Source organism: Anser cygnoides, chromosome 34, assembly GCF_040182565.1.
Source record: "Anser cygnoides isolate HZ-2024a breed goose chromosome 34, Taihu_goose_T2T_genome, whole genome shotgun sequence".
Lineage (NCBI taxonomy): Eukaryota > Metazoa > Chordata > Aves > Anseriformes > Anatidae > Anser > Anser cygnoides.
Genome location: NC_089906.1, coordinates 1,110,166 through 1,128,868, shown reverse-complemented (window position 1 = coordinate 1,128,868; position 18,703 = coordinate 1,110,166). Strand labels below are relative to the sequence as shown.

General features: G+C 68.0%; 1 protein-coding gene and 2 long non-coding RNA genes across 3 annotated transcripts; all 3 read left to right on the top strand.

The window, feature by feature from the left end:
- Positions 1 to 3,016: 3,016 nt before the first annotated feature.
- On the top strand, positions 3,017 to 4,661 carry LOC136788216 (uncharacterized). Its single transcript, XR_010827136.1, has 3 exons — positions 3,017 to 3,162; positions 4,289 to 4,432; positions 4,518 to 4,661. It is a non-coding gene; the product is annotated as an uncharacterized lncRNA (long non-coding RNA).
- Positions 4,662 to 5,339: 678 nt separating this feature from the next.
- Positions 5,340 to 6,851, top strand: LOC136788259 (uncharacterized). The gene is made up of 3 exons (XR_010827141.1): positions 5,340 to 5,428; positions 5,916 to 6,094; positions 6,776 to 6,851. It is a non-coding gene; the product is annotated as an uncharacterized lncRNA (long non-coding RNA).
- A 3,927-nt stretch (positions 6,852 to 10,778) lies between these two features.
- CLPP (caseinolytic mitochondrial matrix peptidase proteolytic subunit) lies at positions 10,779 to 16,854 on the top strand. The gene is made up of 10 exons (XM_066986403.1): positions 10,779 to 10,921; positions 11,700 to 11,792; positions 11,887 to 11,958; positions 13,014 to 13,111; positions 13,549 to 13,730; positions 14,012 to 14,016; positions 14,597 to 14,702; positions 14,785 to 15,051; positions 16,633 to 16,772; positions 16,828 to 16,854. The coding sequence occupies exons 1-10, from the start codon at positions 10,904 to 10,906 to the stop codon at positions 16,852 to 16,854; spliced, it is 1,008 nt and encodes a 335-aa protein (XP_066842504.1). The 5' UTR covers positions 10,779 to 10,903.
- Positions 16,855 to 18,703: the final 1,849 nt, after the last annotated feature.

Here is an 18,703-nt window from a genome sequence, read left to right as displayed (position 1 = left end):
ACGGGGTTTTGGGGCATTTTGGGGAACAAAACGGGGTTTTGGGACATTTTGGGGAACAAAACGGGGTTTGGGGACACGTTTGGGGACACGTTTGGGGACAAAGTGGGGTTTTGGGGTGAGTTCGGGGACAAAACGGGGTTTTGGGGCATTTTGGGGAACAAAACGGGGTTTGGGGACACGTTTGGGGACACGTTTGGGGACAAAGTGGGGTTTTGGGGGATGGGGTTAGGGCTGGGAGGGGTTTTGGGGACGTGTTTGGGTTGGAAACAGGGTTTGGGGACATTTTGGGGGACGAAACGGGGTTTGGGGGATGTGGCTAGGGCGAGAACGGGGTTTGGGGACGTGTTTGGGGACATTTTGGGGACAAAATTGGGTTTGGGGGACATTTTGGGGGTGTATTTGGGGACAAAATGGGGTTTTGGGAACATTTTGGGGACATGTTCGGGGACAAAATGGGTTTTGAGGACATTTTGGGGACCAAATGGGGTTTTGGGGACACTTTGGGGACGTGTTTGGGGACAAAATGGGTTTTGGGGACGTTTTGGGGACAAAATGGGGTTTTGGGGACATTTTGGGGACAAAATGGGGTTTGGGGACGTGTTTGGGGACAAAATGGGTTTTGGGGACGTGTTTGGGGACAAAATGGGTTTTGGGGACATTTTGGGGACAAAATGGGGTTTTGGGGACAGAACGGGCTTTGGGGACATTTTGGGGTCAGGGTGGTGCCTGGAGCCCCGCTCCGGTCTGGGACATTTTTTGGGGTCAGGGCTCGGAACCTTTTTAGGGGGGGGTCTGGGGTGGGTTTGGGGACACATCTGGGATGGGGGGGGGGGGGCTGGGGGTCAGGGGTGGCTCCCGGGGCCCTTTGGGGTGTTTTGGGGGTGTTTTGGGGGTGTTTTTGGGGTCCTTTGGGGGTCCTTTTGGGGTCCTTTGGAGTGTTTTTGGGGTCCTTTGGGGTCTTTTGGGGGTCCTTTTGGTCTTTTCAGGGTCATTTGGGGCCCTTTTGGGGCCATTTTGGGGTCTTTTAGGGGCCATTTGGGGCCCTTTGGGGTCTTTTGGGGGCCCTTTTGGGGCCTTTTGGGGTCTTTTGGGGCCCTTTTGGGGCCCTTTCGGTGTCATTTGGGGTCTTTTGGGGATCCTTTTGGTCTTTTCGGGGTCATTTGGGGCCCTTTGGGGTCTTTTTGGGGTCTTTTTGGTGTCATTCGGGGCCCTTTTGGGGTGTTTTTGGGGTCCTTTTGGTGTCATTTGGGGCCCTTTTGGGGTCCTTTTGGGGTCCCTTTTGGGGTTTTTGGGGGCCTTTTGGGGTCCTTTTGGGGTCGTTTTGGTGTCTTTTGGGGGTCCTTTTGGGGTCTTTTTGGTGTCATTCGGGCCCCTTTGGGGTGTTTTTGGGGTCCTTTTGGTGTCATTTGGGGTCCTTTGGTGTCCTTTGGGGTCGTTTTGGTGTCATTTGGGGCCTTTTGGGGTCTTTTGGGGGCCCTTTTGGGGTCTTTTGGGATCTTTTTGGCATCATTCGGGGCCCTTTTGGGGCCGGGTCCCACAGGTGCGGCGGTGCCATGGGGGGGGGCGCGGGGGGGCCGCGGGGCTCTGCCTGCTGCTGCTGGCGGCCGCCGGCCCCGGGGGGGGGGCAGGACGCGTGGTGGGCCCCCCCCGGCTCGGGCTGGGGGGACGAGGGGGGGAGCGGAGGAGGAGCCCCCCCCAGCCCCTCGGCCCCCCCCCCGGCTGAGCTGCGTCCGCCGGGACCCCCGGGGGGGATGAACTGCAGCTGGGGGGGCGCGGCCCCCCCGGCCCCTCGAGCTGCGCTACCGCAGCGTCCACCTGTGAGTATTGGGGGGGGGGGGGGCTCCAAAATGGGGGGGGGACACCAAAGGGGGGCACCCAAATGGGGGGCACCCAAATGGGGGGGCACCAAAAAGGGGGGAGGGGCACCAGAAAGGGGGGGCACCAAAAGGGGGGGGGCACCAAGGGGGGGGGGGCACCAAAAGGGTGGGGGGAGGGGGGAGGCACCAAAAAGGGGGGTACCAAAATGGGGGGGGGGCTCCAAAATGGGGGGGGGGGGACACCAAAGGGGGGGCACCCAAATGGGGGGGGCACCAAAAAGGGGGTGGGGGGAATAAAAGGGGGAGGGGGGCACCAAAAGGGGGGGGAACCCAAATGGGGGGGGCACCAAAAGGGGGGGGCACCAGAAAGGGGGGGCACCAAAAGGGGGGGGGCACCAAAAGGGGGGGGGGCACCAAAAGGGGGGGGGGAGGGGGGGAGGCACCAAGGGGGTACCAAAATGGGGGGGCACCAAAAAAGGGGGTGGGGGGAATAAAAGGGTGGGGGGACCAAAAAGGGGGGCACCCAAATGGGGGGGCACCCAAATGGGGGGTGGGGGGAATAAAAGGGTGGGGGGACACCAAAATGGGGGGGGCACCCAAATGGGGGGGCACCAAAAGGGGGGTGGGGAGAATAAAAGGGGGAGGGGGGCACCAAAAAGTGGGGGAACCCAAATGGGGGGCACCGAAAAGGGGTGTGGGGGGACCAAAGGGGGGCACCAAAATGGAGGGTGGGGGGACCAAAGGGGGGCACCAAAATGGGGGGTGGGGGGACACCAAAATGGGGGGCACCCAAATGGGGGGGACACCCGAATGGGGGTGGGGGGAATAAAAGGGGGGGACACCAAAATGGGGGGGGGAACCCAAATGGGGGGGCACCGAAAAGGGGGTGGGGGGACCAAAGGGGGGCACCAAAATGGGGGGGGGCACCCAAATGGGGGGGCACCAAAAAGGGGGTGGGGAGAATAAAAGGGGGAGGGGGCACCAAAAGGGGGGCACCCAAATGGGGGGGCACCAAAATGGGGGGTGGGGGGAATAAAAGGGGGGGACACCCAAATGGGGGGGGGCACCAAAAAGGGGGGCAGGGGGCACCAAAAGGGGAGGGGAGGCACCAAAAAGGGGAGGGGGGACCAAATTGGGGGGGGTGCACCCAAATGGGGAGCACCCCGGTGACCCCCCCCGGCCTTTTTCCAGGCGGGGGGGGTGGGGGCGCGGCGGGTGCCCCCCGGGCGCCGCTGGGTGCTGGTGCCGCGGGCGCAGCTGACGGCCGGCGACGTCTACGCCGTGTGGGTGCAGGCGGCGGGGGGCGCGCCTGGGGCCCCCCTCAACGTCTCCCTGGACCACATCGGTACGGGGGGGGGCATTTTTATTTCATTCTACTTTAGTTTATTCTATTTTATTATTTCATTTTATCTTATCTTATTTTATTTTATTTTATTTTATTTTATTTTATTCCATTCCATTTTATTTTTTATTTATTTATTTTATTTAATTTTATTTCATTCTATTCTATTTTATTTTATTCTATTTTATTCTGTTCTATTTTATTCTATTTTATTTTATTGTTCTATTCTATTCTATTCTTTATTTTATTTATTTTATTTTATTTCATTTCATTCTATTCTGTTCTATTTTATTTATTTAATTTTAGTTTATTCTATTTTATTCTATTCTATTTTATTCTATTTCATTTAAATTTATTCTATTCTATTTTAATTCATTCTATTTTATTATTCTATTCTATTCTCTCCTTTTTATTTTATTTTATTTTATTTTATTTTATTTTATTTTCATTTTATTTTATTTTATTTTATTTATTTTATTTTATTTTATTTCATTTTATTCTATTTTATTTTATTCTATTCTACTCCATTTTATTATTCTATTCTATTCTATTATTCTATTCTATTATTATTCTATTTTATTCTATTCTACTCCATTTTATTATTCTATTCTATTCTATTCTATTCTATTCTATTCTATTCTATTCTATTCTATTCTATTCTATTCTATTCTATTCTATTCTATTCTATTCTATTCTATTCTATTCTATCCTATCCTATCCTATCCTATCCTATCCTATCCTATTAATATTCTATTCTATTCTATTCTATTCTATTCTATTCTATTATTCTATTCGATTAATATTCTATTCTATTCTATTATTCTATTCTGTTCTATTCTATTATTCTATTAATACTCTATTCTGTTCTGTTCTATTCTATTATTCTATTAATATTCTATTCTATTCTATTCTATTCTATTCTATTCTATTCTATTCTATTCTATTCTATTCTATTCTATTCTATTCTATTCTATTCTATTCTATTCTATTCTATTCTATTCTATTCTATTCTATTCTATTTTATTCTACTTTATTTTATTCTGGGGGGGCACACGCACGGCGTGACCCCAGCGCCGGGGCCGTGTGGCCGTGTCCGTGTCCCCCCCCTAATTTCTGTGCCCCCCCGCAGTGAAGCCGCCCCCCCCGGCTGCAGGTGGACGTGGCCCCCCGGCCTCGGTGCGCTGGTCGTGGCCCCCAAACTGGGGGGGGGGCGGCGGGGACCCCCCGCTGCGCCCTGCGCCTGCGCCCCCACGGCCACAGCGCCTGGACCCCGGTGAGTGCCCCCCGACCCCCCCCCCCCCAAAATAATTAATTAATTAAAAGGGGGGGGGTCCCTAATTATGCCCCCCCCCCCGCAGGTCCCCGAGGCCGACCTGGAGCCCGAGGGTTTCGAGCTGGGGGGCTGGCGCCGGGGGTGCCCCACCAGGTGCAGGGGCGCTGCGCGGGGGCCGGGGGGGGCTCTGGAGCGACTGGAGCCCCCCGGACCTTCACCCTGCCCGGGGGGGTGCGTCGGGGGGGGGCACCGGGGGGGGGGTTCTATGGGGAGGGGGGGCACCGGGGGGGAGCACGGGGGGGGGGGGGTTCTATGGGGAGGGGGGGCACCGGGGGGGGGAGCATGGGGGGGGGGGGTTCTATGGGGAGGGGGCACCGGGGGGGGGAGCACGGGGGGGGGGGTTCTATGGGGAGGGGGGGCACCGGGGGGGAGCACGGGGGGGGGGGTTCTATGGGGAGGGGGGGCACCGGGGGGGGAGCATGGGGGGAGGCACCGGGGGAGGGGGGGGGCACCGGGGGGGGGAGCACGGGGGGGGGGGTCTATGGGGAGGGGGGGGCATATGGGGGGGTTCTGGGGGGGGGGGGATTTGGGGTCCCCATGGGAGGGGGGCAGATATGGGGTCCCCTGTGGGGGGGGGGGGCAGATGGGGAGGGGTCCCCTGTGGGGCGGGGGGGGCACGTGTGGGGTCCCCGTGGAGAGGGGGGAACGGATGGGGGTTCCTATGGGGGGGGGGGGGGGGGGGGGTCCCCATGGGGCGGGGGGGGCACAGACGCCGAGGTCCTGGTGGGGGGAGGGGCATCGGGGTTCCTTTGGGGAGGGGGGGGCGCTTGGGGGGTCCCCTGTGGGGTGTGGGGGGGTCAGATGTGGGGTTCCTTTGGGGGGGGGGACAAATTCAGCCCCGTGCCCCCCCCCCCGCAGCGCTCCAGGAGCCGCTGGCCGTGTGGCGCCAGGTGGAGGAGCTCGAGGGGGGCGCGGGGCCTGGTCCTGCTCTGGAAGGTGAGGGGGGGCACCGGGAGGGGGGGGGCACGGGCACCTGGGGGGGGGGGGGGTTGGGGCATGTGGGGGGTGTTGGGGCACGTGGGGGGGGGGGGTCACAGGTACCTGGGGGGGGGTGTCCTGGGCGCTTGGGGGGGTCGTGGACAGCTGGGGGGGGGGGTCACGGGCACCGGGGGGTCACAGGCATCTGGGGGGGTCTGGGGCACCTGGGGGGGTTGGGGCACCTGGGGGGGTCACGGGCACCTGGAGGGGGTCCTGGGCAATGGGGGGGGGTCGTGGGCAGCTGGGGGGGGTCATGGGTACCTGGGGGGTCGAGGGCACCTGAGGGGGGGTCCTGGGCACTGGGAGGGGTCGTGGGCAGTTGGAGGGGGTCACGGGTACCTGGGGGGGGTCGTGGGGACCTGGGGGGTCACGGTCACTTGGGGGGGGGGGTCTGGGGCACCTGCCCCCCCGCCCCGGGGAGCACGGGGCTGAGCGCGTCCCTCAGGACCCGTCGGCGGGGGGGCCGCGGGTGCGCGGTGACGGCGGAGCTGCTGCGGGGCCCCCCCCGGCTCCTGCGCCCCCTGCTGCCGCTGCCCCCTGCCCCCCGGCACCGTCGGCGCCTCCCTCACCGCCTGGGGCCCCCCGGGCCCACGGCCCCCGCCCGCCTCCGCTTCGACCGTACAGGTTGGGACCCCCCCCCCAAAAAAAAATACGTGCTCCCCCCCTCCGTGGCCCCCCCGGGATCCAAGGACCCCCCCGGGAGCCCCCTGCCCTCAAGGGACCCCCCGGGACCCCCAATGGGATCCCCCCCCCCAAAGCTGGGTTTAGGACCCCCGTGCCCCCCCCCCAAATGTCCCCCCCCCAGCACCTAAAGGAACCCCCTGGCCCCCTCCTGGCACCCAAAGGACCCCCCCAGCACCCTGAGCCCCCCCTCAAAGGGGCCCCCCTCAAAGGGACCCCCGTGTGCCCCCCGGGACCCCCATCGCTCCCAGTCCCCCCCCCCGCAGACCCCTGCTGCCCCCCCAATGACCCATTCCTTGCCCCCCCGGACCCCCAGCACCCCCTGTCTCCCCCCAAGACCCCCGATGCCCCCCCCAGCCCATTCCGTGCCCCCCCCGGACCCCCAGCACCCCCTGTCCCCCCCAAGACCCCCAATGCCCCCCCCAGCCCATTCCGTGCCCCCCCCCGGACCCCCAGCACCCCCTGTCCCCCCCCAGCACCCCCTGCCCCCCCAGACCCCTGCTGCCCCCCCATGACCCATTCCATGCCCCCCCGGACCCCCAGCACCACCTGTCCCCCCCAGACCCCCTATGCCCCCCCCCAGACCCCTATGCCCCCCCCGACCCATTCCTTGCCCCCCCCCAGACCTGCCGCCCCCCGGGGGCTCCGGGTGCAGCCAGCACCGGGGCTGGCGCTGTGGGTGTGGTGGGAGGCGCCCCCCGGGCCCCCCAGGACCCCCCGCGGCCCCCCCCGGCCCCCAGCCACGTGGTGGAGTGGGCGGAGGTGGGGGCCGGGGGGGGCCCCGAGTGGCTCCGCTGCCCCCCGGGACACACAGCGCCCTGCTAAAAGGTGGGGGGGGGGGCAAGGTGCTGCTTTTTTGGGGGGGGGGGCAGCAACAATGGGGGGGGCACTGGGGGCTGGGGGGGCACTGGGAGGGGGGCACTGGGGGATACTGGGGTCTGGGGGGGCATTGGGGGGCTCAATATTGGGGTGCAATGTTGGGGGGGGCAATGGGGGCGATAAACTGGGGTCTCTTGGGGGGGCAATGGGGGGCACCTCGATATCAGGGTGCAACGGGGGGGCACTGGGGGGCCCCAATGCTTGGGTCCAGTGGGGGGGACTTTAGGGGGGCCTCGATATGGGGGTTCGCTGGGGGGGCACCGGGGGATGCCTGGGGTTGGGGGGATTAATATTGGGGTACGATGGGGGGGGGGCAATGGGGGGGCAATGCCTGGGTCTATTGGGGGCGCTGGGGGACCCCAATACCTGGGTACAGTGAGGGGGGGCATTGGGGGGCCCCAGTATCTGGGTACAGTGGGGGGGGGCATTGGGGGGGAGCCCCAGTACCTGTGTCCAGTGGGGGGGGGCTCGGTATTGGGGTGCGCTGGGGGGACCCCAGTACCTGGGCCCACTGGGGGGCTCTGGGGGGCTCTGGGGGTCCCTCACACCTGGGGGGCTTTGCCCCCCCCCGTTACCGCAGGCCCGCTGCGGGGGCGCCGCTACCGCGTGCGGGTGCACAGCCTCTACCCGGGGGTCGGGGGCCGCCGAGGCCGAGGCCGTCGTCCGCGAGACCGGTGAGTTTTTTTTTTTTTTTGGGGGGGGGGTCCCCAATTTGGGGCACTTCTGGGGGGGGGGCATGGGGGTGCCCCCCCCGCCTGGCTGCAGCCGCTGCCCCCCCCCCAGGCCCCCCGCGGCGTCCCCCTGGTCCCCGTCCTGTGCGGAGCCGTCGCCATCGCCGCCGCCACTGTGCTGGCCCAGGGCCTGCGCCTGCGGTGAGGGGGGGGGCAGCAATTAGCAGTAATTAGCGTTAATTAACAGTAATTAGCGGTAATTAACGGGGGGGCAAGGAGGGGTAACTAACGGGGAGGAGAGGGCCGCTGGGGGGGTAACTAAAGGTTGGGGGGTGTAAGAGGCTCGGTAATGCTCCGGGGGTAATTAATGCTAATGGAATAATTAATGCTAATGGGGTAATTAATGGTAATGAAGAGGTAATTAATGCTAATGAAGAGGTAATTAATGCTAATGAAGAGGTAATTAATGCTAACGGAGCCCTGATTGGCGCTAGCAGGTTAATTCACACGCCTGGGGGCAGGTAGGACTGGGGGGGGGGCATCGGTGGCAAGAAAGGCCAAGGGGGGGTAATTAACGCTAATTAGGGCTGGGAGCATTATGGGGGTAATTAATGGTGGTGGTAATTAATGGGTGGGAGGGTTGTTATCGGGGTAATCAATGGGAGATAAGTTAATAAGCGTTGGGGGGCTGGTGGGGGGCTGGTGGGGCAGTTAATGAACGAGGGGGTGGTTAACGAGTGGGGGGCGCTTAATTACTGGGGGGTGGTTAATTAGCAGGTGCAATTAACGCCCCCTGACCCCCCCCCCCAGGTGCCGCCGGGCGCTGCCCCCCTGGTGCTGGGAGCCCGTCCCCAACCCCGGGCGCAGCCGCGCCGCCCAGCTGGGGGGCACCGGGGGGGCACCGGGGGGGCCCGATCCTGGCCCCGGCCCCGAGGAGCCGCTGCTGGCGCTGACGGTGCTGGGGACGGCCACGGACACGGGGACGGACACGGGGACGGACACGGGGACGGACACCGGGACGGACACCGGGACGGACACCGGGACGGACGTGGGTGCCGGGACGGGCGCGGGCCCCCCCAGGGGTGTCCGGGAGCCCCCCGGCGGGGTCGGGCTACGAGCGCCATTTTCTGCCCACCCCCGAGGAGGTGCTGGGCTGGGGGCGGCCCCCGGGGAGCCCCCCGGGGACACGGGGAGAGGACGCGGGGCCACACGGAGTGGGCACGGAGCCTCACGGAACCGACACGGGGACACGGGGAGGTGTCACGGGGCCACACGGAGTGGGCACGGAGCCTCACGGAACCGACACGGGGACACACGGAGCTGACACGGGGCCACATGGAGTGGGCACGGAGCTTCATGGAACTGACACGGGGACACACGGAGCTGACACGGGGACACGGGGAGGTGTCACGGGGACACACGGAGTGGGCACAGAGCCTCACGGAACCGACACGGAGCCTCACGGAACTGTCATGGGATCACACGGCGGTGACATGGAGTCTCGTGGAACTGACACGGAGCCACACGGAGCTGACACGGGGCCTCACGGAACCAACACGGAGCCACACGGATCTGCCCCTGGGCCTCATGGAGTGGACACGGGGCCACACGGAACTGAGACCGGGACACACGGAGCCACCACTGGGCCTCACGGGGCTGACACGGGGACACATGGAGCTGGTGTGGGGGCACATGGAATGGACACGGGACCACACGGAGGTGACACGGGGCCACACGGAACCAAAACAGGGCCTCATGGAGGTGACATAGGGACACGTGGAGCTGACGTGAGGACACATGGAGGTGACACAGGGACACACGGAACCAACACGGGGCCTCATGGAACTGTCATGGGAACACATGGAACCAACATGGGGCCTCATGGAGGTGACATGGGGACACGTGGAGCTGATCTGGGGACACATGGAACTGACACAGGGACACACGGAACCACCATGGGGCCTCATGGAGCTGTCACGGGGACACATGGAGCTGGTGTGGGGCCACCCGGAGGTGACACAGGGCCCCATGGAACTGACACGGGGCCACACGGAGCCTCCACAGGACCTCATGGGGCTGGCATGGGAGCACAACGAGCTCATGTGGGGACACATGGAGGTGACACGGGGACGTGTGGAGCTGATGTGAGGACACATGGAAGTGACACGGGGACACACGGAACCACGAAGGGGCCTCGTGGAGCTGTCACGGGGACACACGGAGCTGGTGTGGGGACACATGGAGGTGACACGGGGCCACACGGAGGTGACCTGGAGGTGCACAGAGTGGCCACGGGGCCTCATGGAACCACCACGGGGCCTCACGGGACTGCCATGGAGACACACGGAACCAACATGAGGCCTCATGGAGGTGACACGGGGACACATGAAGCTGACGTGAGAACACATGGAAGTGACACAGGGACACACGGAACCACCACGGGGCCTCGTGGAGCTGTCACGGGGACACACGGAGCTGGTGTGGGGACACATGGAGGTGACACAGGGACACATGGAGCTGACATGAGGACACACGGAGGTGACACAGGGACACATGGAACTGACACGGGGCCACACGGAAGCACCACGGGGCCTCATGGAGCTGTCACGGGGACACACGGAGCTGGTGTGGGAACAGATGGAGGTGACATGGGGACACACAGAACTGAGACGGGGCCTCATGGAGGTGACATGGGGACATGTGGAGCTGGTGTGGGGACACCCGGAGGTGACACCAGGGGACACACGGAACCAACATGGGGCCTCATGGAGGTGACACGGGGACACATGGAGCTGATGTGAGGACACATGGAGGTGACACAGGGACACACGGAACTGAGACGGGGCCTCATGGAGGTGACACGGGGACACACGGAGCTGGTGTGGGGCCACCCGGAGGTGACACGGGGCCACCCGGAGCCCCCCGGGGCTGTGACGGGCCCTGCGCGGCCCTGCCCCGCCCCGCCCCCACCCCGGAACCCCGTGCGCGGGTCGCGGTTCCCGCCCGGCCCCTTTTGGGGGGGGGGGGGGGGCGGGGCTGTGGGTGCAGCCGCCGCGGGGCACGACGGGAGCTGCGCGCGGTCACGTGACGGGAGACTCTTTAAACAAAAAAAGCGCGGGAGCGGCTGTCTTCGTCACGTGATTGCGCCCCCTCCACGTGACGCGGGGGGGGGAACTTCCGGGCCGAGAGCTTCCGGGGCGCCATGGGGCCGGGGGTGGCGGTGAGGGGCCGGGGGCGGGGGGAGGGGGAACCGGGGGGGGGGCGGCGGGACCGGGACCGGGACGGGCGGGGGGGGGCGGTGCTGGCTGCGGGGAGCCCCGTGACGGGCTCTTGGGCTCCTTCTGTCCCCCCCCCCGCGGTGTCCCGAACCCCCCTCGGTGCCGTGACCCCCCGGTTCTTTGACACCCCCCCGTCCGGTTCCCGCACCCCCAGTTCCTGACCCCTGACCCCCCCGGCCGCCCCCCCCCGTTGCTGACCCCCCCCGGTCCCCCCCGGTTCTTGACCCCCCCGGTTCCTTTCTCCGCGTTTTTGACCCCGCCGGTTCGTGACCCCCGCCCCCCGGTTCCCCCCCCCCCCGGTTCTCCGACCCCCCCCGGTTCCGCGCCCCCGTTGCTGACCCCCGGTTACCCGCTCCCTCCCCCCGGGTTTTAATGCTAACCCCCGGTTCCCCCCCCCCACCCCCCCACTCCCGACCCCCGGTTCCCCCCCCCCGCTTCCCCGTCCCCCTGGTTCCTGACCCCCCCGGTTCTTGACCCCTGACCCCCCCCAGTGTTTCCCCCCCCCCCTGTTGCTGACCCCTGACCTCCCCCCGGTGTCCCCCCTGTTGCTGACCCCCCCGATTACCCCCTCCGGTTCTTGACCCCCCCGTTTTTGACCCCATTGGTTCGTGACCCCCACCCCCCGGTTCTCCGACCCCCCCCGGTCCCCCCCCCATTGCTGACCCCTGACCCCCCCCCGGTGCCCCCCCCCCCCCCGTTGCTGACCCCCGGTGCCCGCAGCGCGCCCTGCGCCTCCTGGGGGGGGCCGCCCGCCGCCTGCACGGGACCCCCCCCGCCGGCGGCCCCCTGATCCCCATCGTGGTGGAGCAGACGGTGAGTGGGGGCGGGGGCGGGGGGGTGGGGGGTTCACGCCCCCCCCTCCGTTAACGGCGCCCCCCCCGGTGCCCCCCCCCCCCCCCAATTTTAGGGCCGGGGGGAGCGCGCCTACGACATCTACTCGCGGCTGCTGCGGGAGCGGATCGTCTGCGTCATGGGGCCGGTGCGTGATGAGGGGGGCGTGGGGGTGGGACCCCCCCAAAATAATCCCCCCCCCCCAAATAATCCACCCCCCAATAATTCCCTTCCCCTGTACCCCACAAAAATAACCCCCTTGTGCCCCCCCCCATAATCGCCCCCACCTCCCCCCAAATAAGCCCCTGCTCTCGTGTCCCCCCCCCCCAAATAATCCCCTCCCCTGTGCCCCCCCACCCACAGTAACCCCCCCGTGGCCCCCCCAAATAACCCCCCCGTGCCCCCCACCCCAAATAATCCTCCTGTGCCCCCCAGTAACCCCCGGTGCCCCCCCCCACCCCAAATAACCCCCCCATGCCCCCCAATAACCCCGTGTGCCCCCTGTGCCCCCCCACCCCAAATAACCCCCCTGCGCCCCCCCCCATAACAGCCCTGTGCCCCCCCCATAGTCCCTCCCATACCTCCCCCCAATAATCTCCTCCCCCCGTGCCCCCCCATGACCCCCGGTGCCCCCCCCAATAACCGCCCCGTGCCCCCCAATAACCCCCTCCCCCTGTGCCCCCCCAAATAACTGCCCCCCCGTACCCGCTCCCTCCCAATGACCCCCTCTGTGGCCCCCCCAAATAACCCGCCCATGCCCCCCACCCCAAATCACTCCCCCAGTAACCCCCTGTGCCCCCCTGTGCCCCCCCCACCCCAAATAACCCCCGTGGCCCCCCAATAACAGCCCCCCAGCGCCCCCTCGTGCCCCCACCTCCCCAAATAACCCCCCTGTGCCCCCCCCCCTAAATAACCGCCCCCCCGTGGCCCCCCCAAATAACCCCCCCGTGCCCCCCACCCCAAATCACCCCCCAGTAACCCCCTGTGCCCCCCCCACCCCCAATAACCCCCCCGTGGCCCCCCCCAATAACCCCCTCCCCCGCGCCCCCCAGCGCCCCCCTCCCCCTCGTGCCCCCCCTCCCCAAATAACCCCCCTGCGCCCCCCCAAATAACCGCCCCCCTGGACCCGCTCCCCCCAATGACCCCCCGTGCCCCCCCACCCAAATAACTGCCCCCCCCCCCAAATAATTCCCCCCCCCCCAGATCGACGACAGCCTGGCCAGCCTGGTGATCGCGCAGCTGCTGTTCCTGCAGTCCGAGAGCCACAAGAAGCCCATCCACATGTACATCAACAGCCCCGGTGAGGGGGGGGGCACCGGGGGGGCAGCACACCCCGGGGGGGGGTCCCACGGCCCCCCGACCCCCCCATGCCATGGCATTTTGGTGGGGGGGGCGGCGGCGATGTCGGGGCTGGCGAGCTGCGACACGATGTGGTGCGTGGGGTGGGGGGGACACGCGGGGGGGGGGGGCAGCCACACGGGGGGGGACAGCCATGTGGGGGGGGTCAGCACCCCCGGGGGGGTCCCACGGCCACCCCTGACCCCCCCACGGCCCTGCTGACCCCCCGCAGCCCTGCTGACCCCCCCCCAGCACTGGGAGGGGCGGTAACGGTGGGGTTGGCGATCTGCAGCACGATTCGGTGCGTGGGGCGTGTGGCACGTGGGGACACGGGGGGGGGTCAGCGCCCCCGGGGGGTCCGGCGGCCCCCTGACCCCCCCCCGACCCCCCCGTGGCACAGGGGCGCGGTGACGTCGGGGCTGGCGATCTACGACACGATGCAGTACGTGCTGAGCCCGGTGTGCACGTGGTGCGTGGGGCAGGCGGCCAGCATGGGCTCGCTGCTGCTCGCCGCCGGCGCCCCCGGCCTGCGCCACGCCCTGCCCAACGCCCGCATCATGATCCACCAGCCCTCGGGGGGGCGCGGGTACGGGGGGCATCATGGGGGGGGGAGCCACCAGCCCTCGGGGGGGGCAAGGGTACGGGGGGGCACCGGGGGGGAGGGAGCCACCAGCCCTCGGGGGGGCACGGGTACAGGGGGGGCACCGGGGGGGGGGGGGCATCAAGGGGGGTTGGGGAGCCACCAGCCCTCGGGGGGGGCACGGGTACGGGGGGTGCCTGGGGGGGGCATGGGGTGGGGGGGCACCAAGGGGGGGGGGTCATGGTCTGGGGGGCTGGAGGGGTCCACCAGCCCTCGGGGGGAGCAAGGGTACGGGGGGCACTGGGGGGGGGGGCATCAAGGGGGGTTGGGGAGTCACCAGCCCTCGGGGGGGGCAAGGGTACGGGGGGGGCACCAAGGGGGGTGTCATGGGGTGGGGGTGTCATGGGATGGGGGGATCCACCAGCCCTCGGGGGGGCAAGGGTAGGGGGGTGGCACCAAGGGGGGTGTCATGGGGTGGGGGGGCTGGGGGGGGTCATTATGGGGGGCTGGGGGGGCATCATGGGGTGGGGGGATCCAGTAGCCCTCGGGGGGGCAGGGGGAAGTGGGGGGAGTGGGGGCACTTCTTGGGGGGGGGTGAGGGGGGGGCAGGGGGTGGGGAGGGGGTACTGGGGGGGGAGGAGGAGGAGGGGGTGGGGGCACCCCAGAATGGGATATGGGGGGGGGAGGACTGCTGGGGGGGGTGTAATGGGGAGGGGGATGCCTGCGGGATGGGACCCCAAAATTACAGGGAGGGGACAGGGGCACCCCCGGGAAAGGCAAGGACGGGGGGTTTGGGGTGCGGGGGGGCTTCGTCTCTTCCTGTGGCCCCCCCCCAAATTTCTCCCCCCCCCGTGCCCCCCCCCCCCAGGGCCAGGCGACCGACATCGCCATCCAGGCGGAGGAGATCCTGCAGCTCAAGCGCCAGATCAACGGGCTCTACGCCAAGCACACCGGGAAGCCGCTGCCCGTCATCGGTGAGCGGGACCCCCCGGGACCCCCGGCCCCGGGACCCCCCCCGGCCTCGGGACCCCCCCGTAACCCCCCGTGCCCCCCCAGAGGCGGCGATGGAGCGGGACCGCTACCTCAGCCCGGTGGAGGCGCAGGAATTCGGGCTCCTCGACCAGGTCCTGGTGCACCCCCCCCCCCGCGGCCAGGACGAGCCCCGGCTGGTGCAGAAGGAGACCCCCGGCGCCCCCCCCGGAGCCCCCCGGACCCCCAGGGCTCCTGAGCCCCCCCCCCCGAGGGGGGTAGTGGGGGGGCCCCCCTCAGCCTCGCTGTACCCCCACCCGGAGCAATTAAACGGCTGCAGAGCCCGGAGAGGGCGTGGGGGGGGTCGGATTTGGGGGCGGGGGGGGATTTGGGGGCGGGGGGGGGCTTGGGGGGGGATTTTGGGGTGCGGGGGGGGGGAATTTTGGGGTGCGGGGGGGATTTTGGGGTGTGGGGGGGGGATTTGAGGTTTTTTTGGGGGTCATTATGAGATTTTGGGGGGGGTTGGGGGGGCTACAGGGGTCCTGCCCCCCTTTTTTTTGGGGGTCCTGCCCCCCTTTTTGGGGGGGCCCACCCCGGCCCTACAGGCGCCCCCCAAATCCCCCCCCCCACAAAGGACTCCGGGGCTCTTTCCGCGGACTACATTTCCCGGCGTGCCCCGCGCGCCGCCGCCACCGCCCCTTGATTGGCCGCCCCGGCGCCCAATGGGAGGCGGGGGGCGGGGCCGCGCGGGCTATTTGAGCTGCGCCGCCGGGGGGGGGCGGGGCCCGGCGGGGCGCGGTGAGGACCTGGGGGGGGGGGGGGGGGGGCGAGATTTTGGGGCGGGGGGGCACGGGGGGGGGGGGCTGCAGGGCCTGGGGGGGGTTGTAGGGCCTTGGGGGGGGGGGGGGGGTTGGGGACCAGGTTTGGGGGCCGTGGAGGGGTTTTGGGGGGTGGTATTTTTTTTGGGGGGGGGCACGGGGCAGTTGAGCCCCCCCCGCCCCCATTCCGCGCCCCCCCCAGCCACTTCGCGGCCCCCCCGACATTTCCCCCCCTAGGTGCCATGGAGCGCCCAGGCCAGGCCCCGGCCCCGGCCCCAGGTAACGTGGGGGGGGGCACCCGGGTCCCAACGGGGGGGGGGCACACCGCAGAGGGCCCCCCCCCCAACCCCCGTGTCCCCCCCCCCGAAAAAAAAAGCCCCCGAGGTGCTGCTGGAGGAAGCCGCGGCCGCGCTGTGCCTGTCCCCGGGGGGGGGGCCGCGAGTCCCCCCCCGGCGCCTCCCCAGGGACCCCCGGCGGCGGCGGTGAGGCCGGGGGGCGGGGGGGGCACCGGGACCCCCTGGAGCAGGCAAGAGATGATGGGGGGGGGGGTTCGGGGGCTGGGGGGGGCAGGAGCAGAGGGCTGGGGGGCTTTTTGTTGCGGGGGGGGCTTTACATGGGGCTGGGGGGGCTGTTATAGGGGGCTGGGGGGCTATTTAGGGGTTGGGGGGGGGGTTTACAGGGGGCTGGGGGGGCTATTTGGTTCGGGGGGCTCTTACGGGGGCTGGGGGGGCTATTTAGGGGTTGGGGGGGATTTTACAGGGGGGGTTACAGGGGGCTGGGGGGCTATTTGGTTCGGGGGGGGCACTTACGGGGGTCTGGGGGGCTATTTAGGGGCTGGGGGGGCTCTTACAGGGGGTTGGGGGGGCTATTTAGGGGCTGGGGGGGATTTTACAGGGGGGTTACAGGGGGCTGGGGGGCTATTTGGTTCGGGGGGGCACTTACGGGGTCTGGGGGGGCTATTTAGGGGCTGGGGGGATTTTACAGGGGTTACAGGGGGCTGGGGGGGCTATTTGGTTCGGGGGGGCACTTACGGGGTCTGGGGGGGCTATTTAGGGGTTGGGGGGGCTCTTACAGGGGGCTGGGGGGGGCTATTTGGACCCTCCCCCCTCCCCCCCAGGAGCTGGCGGCGCTGGGGCTGCCCCCGGGGGGGCCCGGCGGCGCTGGGGGGGCTCCTGCGGCTCTACCGGGAGGCGGCGGCGGGGGGCGCGGCGGGAGCGGGAGCTGCGGGCGCTGCGGCGGCGGCTGGAGCCCCTCCAGGTCAGCGGGGGGGGCCCTCAAGTGCCCCCCCCCCCAGCGTGTCCCCTCCCCGCAGTGTCCCCATCGTGCCCCCCGGTCTTGAGGTGTCCCTGTGGTGCCCCCCTGTCCCCAGGCCCCCCCCCGGGTGTCCCCGTGCCCCCCCCCCTCCCCCAGCGTGTCCCCAGGGTGTGCCCCCCCCCCCCCATCCTCTGGGTGCCCCCCCGGGTCTCCCCTGGCCCCCCCACCCCCGGGCCGTCCCTGTGTGCCCCCCCCCCATTCCCTGGGTGTCCCCCCATCCCCAGAGTGCCCCCCCTCCACCATGCCCCCCCCCCCGGGGGTGTCCCCAAGGTGTCCCCCTGCCCCCCACCCCCGTGGTATCCCCGTGATGCCCCGTGCCCCCCCGGGGGTGTCCCCAGGGTGCCCCCCCCCCCTTCCCCAGAGTGCCCCCCACTCCACCATGCCCCCCGGTGTCCCCAGGGTGCCCCCATCCCCAGGCAGTCCCTGTGTGCCCCTCCCCATCCCCAGGGTGCCCCCCGCCACCATGCCCCCCCCCCGGGGTGTCCCCAGAGTGCCCCCCCCGTCCCCAGGGTGCCCCCCCTCCACCATGCCCCCCCCCGGGGTGTCCCCAAGGTGTCCCCCTGCCCCCCACTCTCCCCCCCACCCCTGTGGTATCCCCGTGATGCCCCGTGCCCCCCCCCCCCCCGGGGGTGTCCCCAGAGTGCCCCCCCCCCCATGTGCCCCCCCCAAATTATGCCCCCCCAGGCCCGCGTGGCCGCCTGCGCCCGGGCCATGGCAGCGGCGGGGGCCGAGGCCGAGCGGCTGCGGGAGCAGAACCGGAGCCTTTGGGCGCTGCTGGAGGCCGAGCGGGTGCAGGTGGGCGGGGGGGGGCCGGGGGGGGGTTATTGGGGGTTGGGGGGGGGGGTCCCGGGGTGGGGGGGGGACGGGTTCTACCCCCCGCACCTCCTGCAGGGGGCCCGGCGGGGGCAGCGCCGCGGGCAGGAGCCCGGGGAGGGGGCGACCCAGCGGAGAGCGCGGCGCAACGGTGAGTGGGGGGGGGGCACCGGGATCCCCCCTGCCGGGATCCATGGGGACCCCCCGGACCCCCCCCCAGACCCCTTCAGGGCTCCCCAGCAGCCCCCGAGCACCCGCAGGACCCCCAGGCCCCGTCCTGACCCCCCCTCAGTGTCTCTGTGACCCCCCCAGACCCAACGTGGGACCCTCAAAGTCCTCCTGACCCCCCCCCAAACCCAGGCCTGGACCCCCCAAAACCCATCCGGAACCCCCAAATTTCTCCTGCCGCCCCCCCAACCCAACCTGGGCCCCCCCAAACCCCTCCTGCCCCCCCCCAAACCCAACCTGGGACCCCCCCACCCCTCCTGCCCCCCCCCCAAACCCAACCTGGGACCCTCAAAGCACTTCTGCCCCCCCCCACACTCACTCCTGACCCCCCCCCGACCCCCCCCCCCCCCCCCCCACCCCCCCATTTTGCAGCCACGGCCCCCCCCCCAGCAGCACCCCGGGGGGCCGAGAGCAGCCGGCAGAGCCTCGAGGACAGCACCGAGGTGGGGACCGGGTCCCGGGGGGGGGAGGTGAGGGGCACAACGGGGACACCGGGGGGGTGGGGGCACACAGCGGGCCCCCCCCCTTGCCCCCCCCCCCCCCAGGCAGCAGGGCCCCCCCCGGCCCCCCGGGAGCTGCAGGAGGAGCTGCGGCGGCTGCGGGAGGAGGCGGCGGCGGGGCGGGAGGTGATCGCGCTGCAGCACCGCTGCCTGCAGGTACGGGGGGGGGCACGGCTGCGACCCCCGAGACCCCCCCCAACCCCCCCCCCCGGAGCCCCCGGGACCCCCCCCCCGCAGGTACAGGCCGGGGGGGGGCATACGGAGAGCCCCCAGCCCTGCAGGGAGCCCTAAGTGGTTCCCCCCTAATTATTCCCCCCCCCGCCTAATTATTAC

What these genes read in the sequence shown, in the direction of transcription:
- CLPP (XM_066986403.1), top strand. An exon ending in TCGTCTGCGTCATGGGGCCG is followed by an intron (nt 11,959 to 13,013) that starts GTGCGTGATGAG and finishes CCCCCCCCCCAG; the next exon opens with ATCGACGACAGCCTGGCCAG. An exon ending in CTGCAGAGCCCGGAGAGGGC is followed by an intron (nt 15,052 to 16,632) that starts GTGGGGGGGGTC and finishes CCTCCCCCCCAG; the next exon opens with GAGCTGGCGGCGCTGGGGCT.